Source organism: Papaver somniferum, chromosome 1 (assembly GCF_003573695.1).
Source record: "Papaver somniferum cultivar HN1 chromosome 1, ASM357369v1, whole genome shotgun sequence".
In the NCBI taxonomy this organism is placed as follows: domain Eukaryota; kingdom Viridiplantae; phylum Streptophyta; class Magnoliopsida; order Ranunculales; family Papaveraceae; genus Papaver; species Papaver somniferum.
Genome location: NC_039358.1, coordinates 42,269,542 through 42,285,624, shown reverse-complemented (window position 1 = coordinate 42,285,624; position 16,083 = coordinate 42,269,542). Strand labels below are relative to the sequence as shown.

The 16,083-nt window shown below is 37.1% G+C and overlaps 1 protein-coding gene and 1 pseudogene across 1 annotated transcript; one reads left to right on the top strand and one right to left on the bottom strand.

The window, feature by feature from the left end:
- Window positions 1-1,675: 1,675 nt before the first annotated feature.
- Window positions 1,676-2,125, bottom strand: LOC113293978 (S-protein homolog 29-like). The gene has a single exon (XM_026542438.1). The coding sequence runs from the start codon at window positions 2,123-2,125 to the stop codon at window positions 1,676-1,678; it is 450 nt and encodes a 149-aa protein (XP_026398223.1).
- Window positions 2,126-2,495: 370 nt separating this feature from the next.
- Window positions 2,496-15,824, top strand: LOC113293908 (annotated as a pseudogene).
- Window positions 15,825-16,083: the final 259 nt, after the last annotated feature.

Genomic DNA, 16,083 nt, shown 5'->3' with positions numbered 1-16,083 from the left:
AAAACACAGAATCGGTTGATGTTAATCATCATATAAACCGATTCTGGGTTAATCAGAGATTTTTAAACATGTAAATCAATGAAGAAATGCAAATAATAGAATGGATTGATGGAGATTTACCTTTTTCTTGGTTGGATCGAAGATCGTCGGAGAAGAGGATGAATTTTTTTTGATTAGGGTTTTGAGAATTTGGAAAGTTTATGATAAAAATAGAAAGTTTTTTTAGGTTGAGGATTTTTTGTTTTTGGATTTACTGAAAATGGTAAGGATTAGTATTTATATGAGATTGTTTTAGGAATTAATGTGGGAGTAAATTAGTATTTTTTACGGAAAATGGGTCATTTGTCCAAATATTTTTAAATCACGGTTCAAATGGACGAGTAAAAAATAGTTTGGGCGAAATGGCCAAAAACAAAAATAGCAAGGATGAAACTGGATTCATCCTAACTTAAATTTAAAAAATAGTAAGGATGAAACTGGAAACATCCTGTGTAAATTAAAAATAAGAAAAAATATTTGAAAATGGGCACGATGAAACTGGTTACATCCTGCCTATTTTTACATATTTGTCCATTTAAACAGTATCAAAATCTAACTGTCCATTTCACCCAGGAATTGTTGATTTTGGTCTTTTTAACCAATTTCGTGTATCTTTTTAGAAGTTTGGATGCCTATAATAATTTGGTGGTGCGGGAAGGAAAATTTGATAGGCCCTAATTAAGTGGTATATGGCCCAATTTAGTCAGGCTAGTTAGTTACAACACTATCTTTTCTCTTTTTCTTTCTGCATCTCATGCGTTTTTTTGCCTGTGTCTTGCTCTTCTAGTCGTCAAACAGCAAAAGGGAAAAAAGCTAAAAAAAATTAGGGCATTATTATTCCTCTAAAACCATACAAGGCAGCTCGATGCTGTTTTAATTAATTATTAATTCACTGATCCAATCTTGACAAATGAATTAGGGCACAAATTGAATCGTTACTTATATAGGTACTTGGTCTTTTCGAAATGCCGTTTTTAGTTTAGTATTTCTTTCTTCTTCTTTCGGTTGTAATTTTATATGGCCACAACTCTATGTTTGTGCTACCAAAGATTGTTGAGTTTGATTGTCTGACAAACGGTCGAGGTGCATAGTGAAATATACGACAATAGTGAAGCCAATGCAATGAATAAAAGTAATGTTAATGTAAATGTCGATGACGCACATAATCATAGCTTGCATAGGGGCATCATTTTATTGATTAGCTTCGGGGCATCGAAATCCCAGGGCCGGCCCTGCTTTATTAAATGATCATAAACTATTAATGAAGTAATGGGAGTCCATATTTCGAGCGTGCCGCTGACGATGCCTCGCAAAGTAAGTTTTACCATTGTTCAAAAACGCATTCAGTTGCCTAGGTGATTAATTTTTTTGATTTATTGAATACCATTGGAACTGCCCTAAGAGTAATCTGTTCCTTCAAAAAAAAAAAAAAAAAAAAAAAAAAAAAGCTAATCTAATCTAATTCCTTCAAAGAATTAAGTTCCTACCAATCACTTGTTTCATTAAAACTCGCTAGAAAAGCTACCAAGCTAGAAGAAAACATTTAAATGAGCACAAGGTCCACTACGCTGACACAATGGGAAATAATCTTCTCTTCTTTTTATTTTCCAGGATTAAAAGAACACGTTCTTCTTATTCATTCAATATGCCATTCACCTCTTTTCTCCCAGTCATCTCCGTCACTGACGCTATGGTACACATAAAATCCATCTCGACGAGCATAGTACAAGCAATCGTCACCACAGAGGTTATAGTATTCATCGTGGAATGGTTTTCTATCATAAACGACAAAAGTGCCATATTTCCAATTATAATCCCAATTATCATACCAACGAAACTCACACCAAAAGTGTGTATGAATAAAAGATGGTTTAAATTCCCAATACCACTCGTCACCTTGATGGAGCAACCGATGATCTAGATCGTCATCGTTCGACATGCAGTGCATGTCCAATGCAACTTCATAACCTTCAATATCATTCTTTATTTGCACTCTGGTCTTCTCAGATGAAGATTTGGAAACCAGAACTGACAACAATAGCAGCAACAACAACAAACTTGTATTGCTATCGCTACAAACACCCATTATTGAATCTGATTAAAAGGGTTTGAGGCTATATCGAAGCGATATATAGGAGATACATGTACAATGAATGGCTTTGTTACAGTATTTATACAGCTAAGATTACAATGATCCTGAACATATTTCATATCCTAAAATAGGCTAACTAATAAGGAAATATGTACAACTAATCTCTTTTTGCTGGAAACTTTACTTCTTTGTCAAGATTTGTTGCTCTGGCAAAAGAGAAGTTGTGATTGTTTATGTTGGTAATTTTTGGATACCGAATGCTGTGTGTAAGTTATGATTTTGTGTTTGTGTGTTCTTTTTGGTGTTACAAACGTGCTATTCGTACCTGTTTGCACTGGTTTTACATCTGTCATTTAGAAAAAGGATGAGAACTTATGCACTCAGGTAACGAGGAATCGGGCTTGCTTGTACAGTCTCATTCTTTTGTTTGCCTAACACTTGCGTTGTCAGGTACGAGTAGCATTTTTCTTTTGTGAGAATTTCTTGTTGAATTTTTAACATTTTGTCAGAACTTGTACTTTGTTAACAGTTATTGAAGCTTTCTGATTTTTTGAGACTTGATGTTGTGCATAATGGTCAATGGGTTATGATTGTTAGTTTTTATATAACGCATTTGTGTACTTTCACCGTGGGTTTGTGTCAGATTTCGTGTATGTAATTTTCACTGAGGGTTTGCGTTAGATTTCGTGTATCCGCTATTTTGTTCTTTAACTTGCATCCACGAACGAACGGATAAAAAATTTGGTTTCTTGTGTAATCCTTGTCCCATCCTTCCAATTTGCTTAATGCTGGTTCTATCCTGTATGAGTTCTATTCTGCATTGTGGGTATTTTTCTTGTCGAGTGTCATTTCGCCATTATCTTTACTCCGATGTGAAAGGTTATTATGATTGCTAATTTGTATATATTTTCATGTGATAATGTCAGTAAAGAAAGAATGATAGAGGGGAGGAAGAAAGAGACTATCCCCTTGCAGGAAACAGTTGTGCGGAATCCAAGTATTAACTGCAAGGAATTTAGGGACTAATGATCTTGGAGGTGTCATATTTGGATGTACAAGACATACCATGAAGGAGTGTCTCTCCAACCAGATATTTGGTTAGTTTATCTACCTAACCTGTCCACCTTGGGGTCTTTTGGCTGTTGTTTTGCACCTATTTATATGTTTCGAGAAGTTTGCAGACTCCTGTGATTAACTTTGATGAGATCTTTTGTAATAACAGGATTACCATCTTCCCACATGGTATACGTAAAGAACGTCAAACCGGGCTTGCCACTCTTCTTGTTCAATTACTCTAATCGAAAAATACATGGAATATATGAAGCTGCAAGCAATGGAGAAATGAATATCAACCCATATGGATGGACTGAAGATGGTTAAGACGGAACTCAAAATCCTGCACAGGTACATTTATTCTGCTGTTTCTACGTAATGCCTAGAATCTGTTTTTTCATGGGTCAACAGTAGGATTTCTAAGTTCGTAATTATTTTTCTCAGGTCCGCATATGCATCCGAAAGCAATGCATGCCACTGTCTGAAAACCGGTACAAACCAATTGTCATAGATAACTATTACGCTGAAGATTATTTTTGGTTTGAGCTCGACCATGCTCAGACTGGTCAGTTAATCTCATTGTTTGAATCCTTGGCCATAGCTGTCTCTGTGTATCCTCAAAATGCAGATAAGCAAAAATGGGCTTCTAACCTTGGTAAGAAAGTTAAATCATCGGAGACAGTTTCAGATAGTATTGTGATGAAGAAAATGTTGGTGTGTCGTGTGATTTGAATGCTAGCCCCGCGGACTTCAATTGTGAGCCAGAGGCACCGCTTGTAAATTCAGAGAAGCATGAAGTGGTCTCAACCAATTCTTCTGATACTCGCTTTTCCTCACCTACCTCTTTAGATGTTCAGTCCATTGTAGATCAGGTAAATAAGTCATTAGTTCATTAAGCACTTCGTTTTGAGTTTATTGTTTATGTATATTTCTCATTCCTATCTTATTCTGATTCCTGTTAACTTCATATCTTTTGTTTAGGTAGTTGAGGCAAGAAGTTGAAGAGGTTAAGGTTCAACAACTTCAAAAGACTAGTCTATTTGAGATGAAACTGGTACTATTAACTTGTATTACTTCTGTGGATTATGCATTTGTTTCGGTATATGAGAAGTCCGGTATATTTCTCTAAACGTGTCTGCATAAAACTAAGAAATTTTTGCCTTGACTTTTCAGACCAAGGCAGAGGTTCACGTTCAAAAGTTGATAGAGCGTGTCAAAGAACTGGAGTCTCAGCTGATTCCTTTCACTGCAAGTGTAGAGAGTCTAGTCTGCTGATAAGTCTCAGTTGATTCCTTCCACTGCATATGTAGAGAGTCTAGAGACATGTTCCGGTGATACCATGGACATGGAGGGGTTCCTTGGAAACAATAAGCTAGTATTCTTGTTTGGTGGATACGATGGCACTACTTGGTTGTCAAACGTGGACTGTTATTCACCTATTAGTGACACCAAGAAACGTCTAGGACCAACAAACTTAGCCTGTTCACATGCCGCATCTGCTGCCCTCTGTGGTGACATTTACATAATTGGTGGTGGGGATGGTACTATGTGGTGCAATACAGGTATTATACATATCGTTTACCTCAACTTGTTCCATCACCTATTCACCTCCTTAGATTCAATTCTCCACTTTTCTTGGGACTGACTTTGTAGGATTAGAATCTCGCAACAATAATGTCTCAGCGAAATTATTAACAACACAACACGGCAGCGTCGCAGAATAACTTCAGAAACGAAATAATAAACGACGTCAGCTAAATAATGAGAAAAATGTGATGGTGTTGCGAAAATTAGAGAGTTTGCGAGATTAACATTTGTAAGGTCGCGAGAATGTCGCAAGCCATATCCGAAAATAAAGGACATATTAGCTGTCATCCACTATGTCATTCCCTATAAATAGCCGCTCAGTTGTAAAGGAAAGGGGGAGATCTTTTCTGAGTGAGAAGCAAGTAAATAGGAGAGAGAAAATCTAGAGCAGTGGTTATTCTTGATTCCTTTATCTTTTCTTGTAAGATTGTTCAAAGATTCATCAATAAAATTAAGATTGTTAATCTAAAATGAGTTGAATATTATTGAAATCTTGTGAGGGGTGTAGTGTAGGATTTCCTGCAACTACATAATGGCGCTAGAAACATGGACGATTGAAGATTGAAGATTATTCTAGAAAAAATTGAAGATTAATATTGAGATTTGTGAAGATTTGGGGTGATTGACTAAGAATTTTACATAATCTCTTGCAATTCATTAATATTGAAGAAATGGCTAGAAGAAGAAATACATCAGAACAACCAACTACTGTTAGAAGAAGCAAGAGAATTGCTGGAAGGGAAAGAAGTGAAATGGGAGAATCTAATAGAATGAGAAATAATGGAGAAAATCAAATTCAACCACCAGTTCAAGAAACACTAATACAAGGAAGGAATACAGATTATGATAGGGTGAGTATACACACTTGGCAATCAAATTCAGCAGAAGAAGTAGAAGAAGAACAGCAAACCAGAAATCATAAACAGGTAGAGAGAAATCAAGAAGCAGATGAAGGAATAATTCATGGAGATGAGGAAATTGGAGTGTTAGAAACGTTGAGACGAAGAATACATGAAGAAAGAAGAGCTGAGGCAGAAGAACATGCGAATCTAACAAGGCAAAATCACGAATTGAGGATGGAAAATATGAGACTACAGAGTAGAAGATCGAGAAGTATTACAAAATCATATTCAAGATCGAATAGAAGAGAGATGAGGCGAAACTCACCCACAACTAATGCCGGAAATAATATTCAACAAGAAATATCAAATCCTAATGAAGAACATCGCCAAAATAGAGAAAGGACTGATGATCGTTACGTTCCACAAAATGAAACTTTTGATGATAGGAAAAATGATAGAAATCAAGAGAATGGACAACGTCAGGGACAAAATAATCAAGGTGGCGAAGGGAATCGAGAGGAAGGAAGGAGAATTTTACATGAGATAGAAGCTCAAAGAAATCAACAAACGATTGAAGAAGAAATTGAAAGACATTATGCTGAACAAGCACGTTTAATTTGCGAACGTGAAAGATTGAGAGCGGAAATGGAAGAACAAGAGATTCGGGAGACAATTCGCCAGAACAATCACAACAATCGAGAAAGAAGGCTTACACAAAACCGGAATAACGGTAATATCAATGAAGAGTATGATAGAGTATAGAGGATGGCTGAAAGAGAGCGAATGGAATTGATAAGAAATGAAAAAAATCATGGAGGGGAAGATGAGAGACATCATCATATGCAAATTCAAGATAGAGATGAGGAAGATAATCGCAGAAGAAAACGAGATGAAGATGATGAAGAAGAAATACAAAATTTCGCGAGAGAAGAAAGACATGAACGCAGAAGAAGAGAGGCGAAATTGAAAAGACCAATGGATCAAAATTCAGGTGTAAGAATCTTAAAAGAATTGGAAGAAATGAGACGAATGCAAAATAATAGAGGAGAAGTAGGCAGGAGACAATTAGATGAAGCTATAGAAGAAGCTGCGAAAACTCCATTTACAAGGGAAGTACAACTAGGAGGAATACCACCGAAATTCAATTTGCCCGCATTAACCAGCATTTTTGATGGAACAACTTGTGCAATTCAACACATTAAAACCTATGTGAGGTGCATGTTGCAATGGGAAAATCATGATGTCGTATTATGCAAATATTTCGCATCCAACTTAACAGGGGAGGCGTTAAAATGGTTCGAAGGTCTACCAAAGAATACAATAACATCCTTCAATCATTTGCAGACTACATTCTTGGGGGCATATATAAGTAATAATTCTTCGCGACTTGGTATTGAAGATGTGTTTGGATTAAAACAAAGGATTGGCGAAAGTTTGAAGCACCTAACTAAAAGATGGAGGACTATGTGTAGCGAAACGGCTGGCCGTGTAGATGGGAGATATCTTATCTTATCATTTATCAATGCTATGTTTGCAACCAACCTATTGTATATCCAAATTGTCAGAGTCAAGAATACAATCACAATGACTGAATTGCGAGAACTTCAGGAAGAATATATTTCTCTAGAGGAAAGGAAAAATGAAATGGAATCATATCCGATTGCGAACACCAGTTCACAAACAACAAATGCAAGCTTATTACCCAAACTAATAAACACAGTGGCGAGCATTTCGCAAGTACAACAAGAAAAGGTGACGGGCAACAATCAACAGAAACTGGTGGCTATGGGAAGTCGAGATCAAGAGGATTATGAAAGAGAAAGAAATTTCTACAATCGTGGTGGAAATAACAAAATTCAAAGACTCGATCAGCCTCAAGAAACTTATGGAGGTCAAAGACAAAACTATAATAGAGGACAAGGAGGTCACAAGGTGGTATGGGAAGAAATCAAGATGCCACCTCTAAATGCAAGTTTGGAGAATATATGGGAAGCTATAATTTTGATGGAGAATATACCAACATCATGGAACATGGGAACGGAACCACCTCCAAACCACAGAAGTCATGAATTATGTTCTTATCATCATTTTCATGGACATACTACAAATGATTGCAGAAATGTAAAAAGAATTATTCTAAGAATGATAGATCAAGGAAAACTAAACCACTTTTTGGTAGAGCACCCGCAATCTCAACCATTACCACCACCACCAGAGCATCACAAAGTAAACACGATGAAAAAGAAGGAAACATTCTTCATAGAAGTTGGTGCAAAAGCAAAGAATCTATTCTGTCACTCTATCATACATTCATACAAGACAATTGAAGATTTTCATGACAATGTTTTGAGTAGAGTGTTCGCAAGAGATAATGATGGAAGAGAAATTATGAATATTGCGAAAATCTCGCCACTAGAGGAATGGCAGAAACAGGCTATTTCTTTTACCGCAGAAGAAGTCCCCGAAGGTGGAGAGGTACATGACAATCCATTGGTGGTAAAATTAGAAATTAATCCAAAACCGAAAGAAGATGAGGATGATGAAGCTGAAGATTCATGGGAAATTTATAGAATTCTAATCGATACTGGAAGCTCTGTGAACATCTTATTTTATCATACTTATAAAACTATGGGAGGAAGAGATGATGATCTTATACCATCAACATATAAGATATATGGTTTTAATGGTACTGCCAACAAGCCTAAAGGGGAGATTACTATGAGAATTCCATTGAAGGGAATATCTTCTGAAATCCTGTTCTGTGTCGTTGACGTAGAATCACCCTAAAATGCATTCATTGGTCAACCTTGGTTACATGGGATTCTAGGTGTAGCTTCAACTTTCCATCAGTGCATAAAATTCCATCACCCCAGCGGTGTAGGAATCATAAAAGGAGATTGGGTTGAAGGAAAGAGGTGTTACGAAACTGAGGTGGAATCCTGCAAAGGAAGAGCAAATAAGAAAGCAAGTTGGCGACAAAAAATCAAAGATACAGAAAGAAATGAGAGATTGATGGTGGATGTAATCGAACGAAAATAAGAAGAGATGTTGCAAAACTAATGCTAGCTCAGAATAAAAAATGGCGAACATACCACTATCAAGGAAGCAGTAGCAGAAAATAACAAAAAAGCAGAGAATGGCAAAGGTAATAAAAATAAGAAATGTATGAATGATTGAATGACAAAATTGAGATTGCGAAATGCAAATACGATATGATGATGTGCAAGAATCTCGCAGAGACAATGAATTTTACAAAAGACAATCAGAAAACAATGACAAAAGAGAAAGGGGCGAACCTTTATGGCGTACACCCTAGTTCGCGAATAAAATTTCGCAAGAGGCAAATGTAAGACCTAAAGTACGTCATATAAGGGGGTACCTGTTGCATGGCTCAGGGAAAGGATACACCGCCACCGGAACCCGAGTCATAGAGATTTGGGGTCAATAAAGCCCATCCGGGGGAGGCACCTTGGATTCTCAGCTTAAGCATATGAGTTAGGTTGGGCGACTAAGGTAATAAGGACTCTCCCAAGGAGTGAAGAATATGATCAAGGCGCCGAGGTACACGGTTGAGTCAAGAGTGACAGGGGCGTCTGGAGCGTACCTTTCCATTCTTGACAAGTCTTGGCTTATACTGCACTCGTCCCGAAGAAAACCTCACTTAGGGTGCAGTCTCGTAACTATAAACCCTATAGGTAAAAGGGATAAGAGGCTTCGAAAACAACTGGTTGTTGTTAGGACTGGATGAGAGGAGCTAACCTTGTATGGTAGAAGTACGCCTCCTTGAAGGGGAAACCAGGGGGGAGATAAGGGCGGCACCCTCCATTAGGGAGCTGATAAGTGTCTTAAGACGCAAATGTTATTAGGCTTTTTACTCGCAAGGGTATTAAGTCTTGTCATATTTGTGCAACAATCCTGAAGAGGCAATAATAGTAAGTGCGAAGACATCCTGCGATTTCGTCGCAAGACGGCAATGTAATGGGGCTTTATTTTCGCAAGAATATTTAGGCTTTTTATATTGTCGCAACATTCCTGAAGAGGCCCTAATACAAAAGAAAAAAGTTAAGGCAAGATCAATGGGTTTTTGCATGAAAGTGCAAGGACGTCCTGCGATTTTGTCGCAATGACAAGAGGTGGCATAATAAGACCTTTAACTAGGAAGGCAAAATAAGACCATACAGGGATGAGATTTTGAAAAGAATCAAAATTCACTTTGCATATGATTGCGAAATTATACATAAACAACTGCGAAGTTGAGGCACAAAATAAGAAAAATCTGCAAAATCTCTCATTTGGATACGAATAACAGAGGCAAGTATGGGAATGAATGAAATTAGAAAATTTTATTTGTCTCCACATGATAGATTTACGCAAAAATTAAAAAATTAATGATTATATTGATTAACCATATTGCAAGGAAGAATTGTTTTAATGAATTCAGGTCAAAATGAAAGAAACTCATATATTAAGGAATATGGAGAACCAAAAGAATTCGCAAATATGATGAAAGGAGGAATAAATGTACAAGTATTACAGAAGATTAAAGAAAGAAACAAAGACTACTTCTTAGTTGATCCTTCATCATCTTCATCAGACTTGTCCCCTTCTTCATCTGCATCAGAACTTTTATCTCCATCAGAACCTTCATCACCATCAGATTCTTCATCATCAGCTTCGCTATCAGAAATAGTCAGACTAGGAATTTTTTTGGGATCTCCTCCAAGAGACAATGATAATCAGAATGAGGAATACTATGGTCATCACAAACAATTTGAATAGTTTGATTGCGAAAATGCATAGCATCGTTCTTAAAGTTCGCAACTGTGATCTTGATTTGATTCTTTAATCTGGAATACTTATCGTTGCGAGAAGAAAGATTCTTTGCGAGTCCCTGTTTTTCAGCTTCAAGTTCCTCAATTCTTTCGCGATATCTATTTTCAGAATCTGCAAGGAAAAAGCAATCAATTAATAACTTGATGAAAATTCATAAGAAACAAAAGATTAGTGAAGAAAAACAGTTAATAACCTTCTCTGTCAGAAATCATATCTCTAATCAAGGCTGTATGCTCAACTTGGAGACTAACATTTACACCTAAATCTTTTCTAGCATCGTCTAAGATTTTCGCAGCCCAAGCGAATTCATCCTTATTATTTATAAGGAGACAAAAAACGAATTTGGTTTTCTCTTTCGCATAGCTCGATGTTCTTGCTGTTAGCTTCATCTCGTTCAAGTTGAACTTCAAGAAGGGTCTCTTGGAATTTCTCCAGATCCTTAGCACCTTGATCAGAGATGCGATCCTTATCATCTATGAGACCGCTAATTTTGGTTCTTAGATCATTGACTTTCTCTTTAGAATTAAGAAAGAGACGCTTAAATCGATTGGCTAAGCCTAAACTAGATCTATGGTCAATCTCTAAGAGGCGAAGTTTGGATCTCAGTTCATTCAGAGAAAGAGATGAAATTATATCATTTGAGAAACTATTTAAAGACTTATTAAGACGCTCAAGAAGAGTATCATTATCCAAGGCATTAGGAAATGAACGAAGAGTGATAGCTTCATCAGAAAGACCATAAATGTCTGCAAAAAGGATCAATTAAATAAGATAAAATAACAGGATGAAAGAATGAAGGGAAAGGAGAAAAGTAACATATCATAGAGTTGATTATTAGCTTGCTGAAGACTAGAGATTTTATTATTGTACGAAGAAGAATCAATTTCTAGTTGTTTGTTCTTCTCGCGAAGATCTTTGACTTCAATTTCCAATTCCTCATTCTTTGCACGAAATTGAAGATTCTTCTTTTCAAGAATTTCGCGTCTCCTCTCCAGATCTGAGGCAACAGCGAAAGAAGCTTTTCCAGCCTGCGAGAAAATGTAAAAAGTATTAAAATAGAAACAGATTTTGAGTTACAGTAATGAAGAAGTAAAAAGACGAAAGCATACCAGACTATTGAGAGAATGCAGGAAATTGGGAGTAATCGATCTAGAAACTCCGCGAAGAGAATTATCACCATCCAGTAAAGGAACATCGCAAATTGTAGCGAGAGCTTTGCAGGTATTAGCGAATTGACTATCTCCCATTCCTTGCAAAGAATCAGAAAAGAGGCCAGAGAGCTTAGCCATAGAAGATTCAGATGGAGAATCTTCATTTGCAGCAAGGTCATCATTATCCTCATCATCGTCATCACTCTCGAAATTTTCATGAGAAGGAATATTTGAAGGAGAGGAAGAACGGATTTTTATCTTCTTTGAAAGAGGAGCAGTTGGTTTTTCCCTGCGAAGAGCACCTTTGCCTTTATCACCAGTCTTCGCAACATGGGAAGGCTCTTGTATTTCAGCAATAATCTTCATACACAGATAGAAATAAGAAATAGAGGCAACAATATACTGTTTAAAATCATAAGAGAATATTTCTTACCTCATCTGTGTATGAATGAAGAGCTAACAAGGTACTAGCCTTCCTAGTCCTGTGATAGTTATCTTTCAGTTTCTGGATCTGTAGAATTTCGCAAGAATTAGCGAACAAAAGAATAAAGATAAATAAAGAAATGTAAAGTGGGTGAAACTAGAAGAGACATACCTCTTTCTCCTTCTCGGGCCAAGAGAATACCCAAGGTTGATACGAAGCGAGATTCTCAGGAAGAACATTTGACCCAGCAATATAAGGTCCTTTCAGCATCAAGGGAAAAACACACCATTTATCATCTTTGGATTGGCGAGGAGTTGTGTTCTTACCAGAGTTCCAATCAATGTCTTGCATGAGTATTTTAGCTTCATCAATGTTATCTTTCCTTTTCAAGCGAATACCCCAGCGAGTATTCTCTTTCTTCATGGAGATCAATTCATAATTTTCAAAGAAAGTCGCTACTGTATATTTTTCAGCGATTATCTCCAAGTCTGCGAATTTAGGATCCCCAAGTTCTTTGGAATAAAGAGATCCTTTACCAGCACCACGGTTAGCGAACTCCGGCATCAGACGGATGCAATCCCCACTCAATTGGAAGATAGCTCGCGAAAATTCCGAGTGAGCGAGAATTTCATTGAACAGTGGAATATCTGGGTTATAAAGAGGAATGGGGAGACCTGCGAGAATTTGACCTAGCGAAATTATGATTGATTGATCATCACAATGTTGATCAGAGAAAAGTTTGATAGAAAGAATTGACTTGACACTTTCACGAGGAATGATAGAAAGTGTGAAACCTTTCTCAGCAAGATCTTTTTGGACGTCTTTTAAATTTTTCTCATGTTTATGGCCACTTGGAGGCATATCTGAATATAAAGTATGGGAATGGATAAAAAGTAAGAAGATTGAAGATGGAAGAATTATAGTAGGAGAACTTACGGAAGAACAATAGAGTTGCAGAGATGAGAGAATAAAAAGAGAAGAGAAATTAAAAATAAAATGGAAAGAAGAGTAAGAAGAATATATAAGAAGATTTTTTACTCGAAGAAATAAACACCATTAATGTGAAAAGACGTGAGAGGTTGAAAAGCAGCGGTTACAGAAGACGTGTCAAGAAATAGATGGAAGAAAGAATACGTGTGATAAATGCATAATATGAAGAGATGAACTGCTGCGGCATTTCTCACATCATTCTCTACTTCGCAAAGACGATATGAGAAGAGGCAAGATGTATGATCAGAATCTCGCAGCAATAATGCCTCAGCGAAATTATTAACAACACAACACGGCAGCGTCGCAGAATAACTTCAGAAATGAAATAATAAACAACGTCAGCTAAATCATGAGAAAAATGTGATGGTCTTGCGAAAATTAGAGAGTTTGCGAGATTAACATTTGTAAGGTCGCGAGAATGTCGCAAGTCATATCCGAAAATAAAGGACATATTAGCTGTCATCCACTATGCAATTCCCTATAAATAGCCGCTCAGTTGTAAAGGAAAGGGGGAGATCTTTTCTGAGTGAGAAGCAAGTAAATAGGAGAGAGAAAATCTAGAGCAATGGTTATTTTTGATTCCTTTATCTTTTTTTATAAGATTGTTCAAAGATTCATCAATAAAATTAAAATTGTTAATATAAAATGAGTTGAATATTATTGAAATCTTGTGAGGGGTGTAGTGTAGGATTTCCTGCGACTACATACTTTATTTTTATTTTTTCTTATCTTCAGTTGAATCTTACAATCCACAAAGAAATGAGTGGACCTCACGTCCTTCATTAGCACGCAAAAAGGGATGCTTATCTGGGGTAACTTTAGGTAATAAAGTTTATGCAATTGGTGGTGGAGACGGAGTCAGCTGTTTTTCAGATGTAGAAATGTTTGACCCTGCCTTAGGGAGGTGGATCCCTACTCAGTCCATGCTACAAAAGGTATTTTCTTTGCTTCAGTTTATGTAATGTAATAACACGTGATACATGGAAGTCTCTTTGAGAATATCGACCTGGCGTGAAGCTGAACTATGTTGATGCTCTGTGAGCTAGCATGTGTCTTATTCAACTCTAGGTCTTTCTTGTTTGCTGAGCAGACAGCTGCTGCAGCCTTTTTTATCATCATTGGTATCTTCTATGTACTAGGAATGGTGGGCGTACATACAGCTTCAGATGATGAAGACTTAGCTTGCCTAGACCTATCTTCAAATTCTTTATCCATTGATCAACTAATAACAGAAGACTTTCTCTTTGGACCAGAAGTACTTCCACCACTTGCAATACACTACTACAGGCAACCCCTTTCTTTCATGCCGAAAGAAATTGTCCTCTCCGTAAGATTGCTGTTTAGGAATGTTTACTTTCTAGAGTCGTTCATGGTCTCAATCACGTGACCATACATGATGTTTTCATGGTCATTTAGGAGTCTAATCTCTAGATCTTTCAAGACTATAGCTGAATTTTCTCTCTGACTGGTGCAACGGCTAGTACCTTGGTCTACTAGTGCTGAAATTGCTAAGTTCAGGGTTTGATAATTATCCTTTTGTTTTTATCCACTTTATGAGTCTGCTTGTGCATCTGTTCCTTCTGGAGACTTTGTTTATGCTATACTTTTTGGTGGTACTGGATCGGGTGAAAGGTCAAGTCCCAATCACTACCCATTGTAATATCCAGGAACACCAGTGCTATGACCCATAGATGCTGGTTGTGAAAGGTTTGAATATACTTGTAAAAAGCGCAAGACTTCTTTGTGAATCTCTGCAATTTGAATATACTTGTTGGTCGAATCAGTCTGTATCTTGATTGGTTCCCCTAAAGATTGATTATACTGAACGGGATTAATGTTTGTTTTCTTGCAGAGATTTTCTAGTGTTGTTGCTGAGCTCAATGGGGCAATTTATGCTGCTGGGGGTTATGATGGAGAAGTCTACTTGAAGTAAGTAACCACTTCATTGTACTATCAAGGAAAACTGGTTCTTGGGTACTCGGAAGGTTGAATATAATATACAAAAACCTCATGGTTACATCGTATACCTAGATGGATAACTCAGTGAGATCATTGTGAAATACCATGCTTTGTAATACTTGCAACTTGAAGTTGATATCTATTAATTTTAAGATAGGAAAGATGTTGCCGCACCATTGGCAACTCAATTGCATGTTACATGGAATAGCAGTTCATAGTGGTCGCTGAACTTTCTCATATTTTGTTTTACTGACATTATTGTGTATAACAGTTTAGCTCAACGATTTGATCCGAGAGAAGTAGTTTCTTGGTCCAGCATCCCAAGTATGAACACTCGAAGAGGATGTCACTCCTTAGTCGCTATGAATGAGAAAATGTAAGTGAATTATCTTCTTTTGCAAGTTGGTAATTCGTCTGTATTTGTTTATTCATTTGCCTAACTTCCTCTGCAGATACGCATTAGGAGGATATAATGGAGCGAACATGGTTTCAAGCGTTGAGGAATTTGATCCTCGTAACAACTCATGGATAGCACGTGATGAAATGAAGGAAGCTAGAGGATATGCAACTGCAGCAGTCTTTGGAGACTCAATCTTTGTTATTTCAGGGCTGAAAGATGGCAAAATATTGACAGAAACGGTATTGATTATTTTTCTTGAACAATCGTCTTTTGCTTGTTCTATTTTTTCCCTCAGCAATCCCAGACGTATGTTCTCCCACTGAAATCTTTACTCTGTCGTATCAATGAATTTCAGGTGGAGTGTTACAAAGAAGGTGAGGGCTGGTCCGTGGCTAACCTCAAGGGTGCAGGGAAGAGATTCTTCTTCAGCCAATTTGCATGTAAAATGTCCTAACATGTGGTTAGGAGGAGCAAATCAGAAGTCTTTGTTGATCCCTGGTGACTTTTGTTGATAGTAATAGTACATTACATATCCTAGTTAGAATCAAGCGAAATATAGAAACTACTAGATAGAGAGTATATCTCAGTTGTTGCATAACCAGTCTTTTGTATCAGCTTCTGGGGCTAACGCATGACAGTAATTTTACATGCCTATATATATCGGCTATATGCAGCAGGCACTGTAATTATTGATTCGGATGGGTATTTGGGGT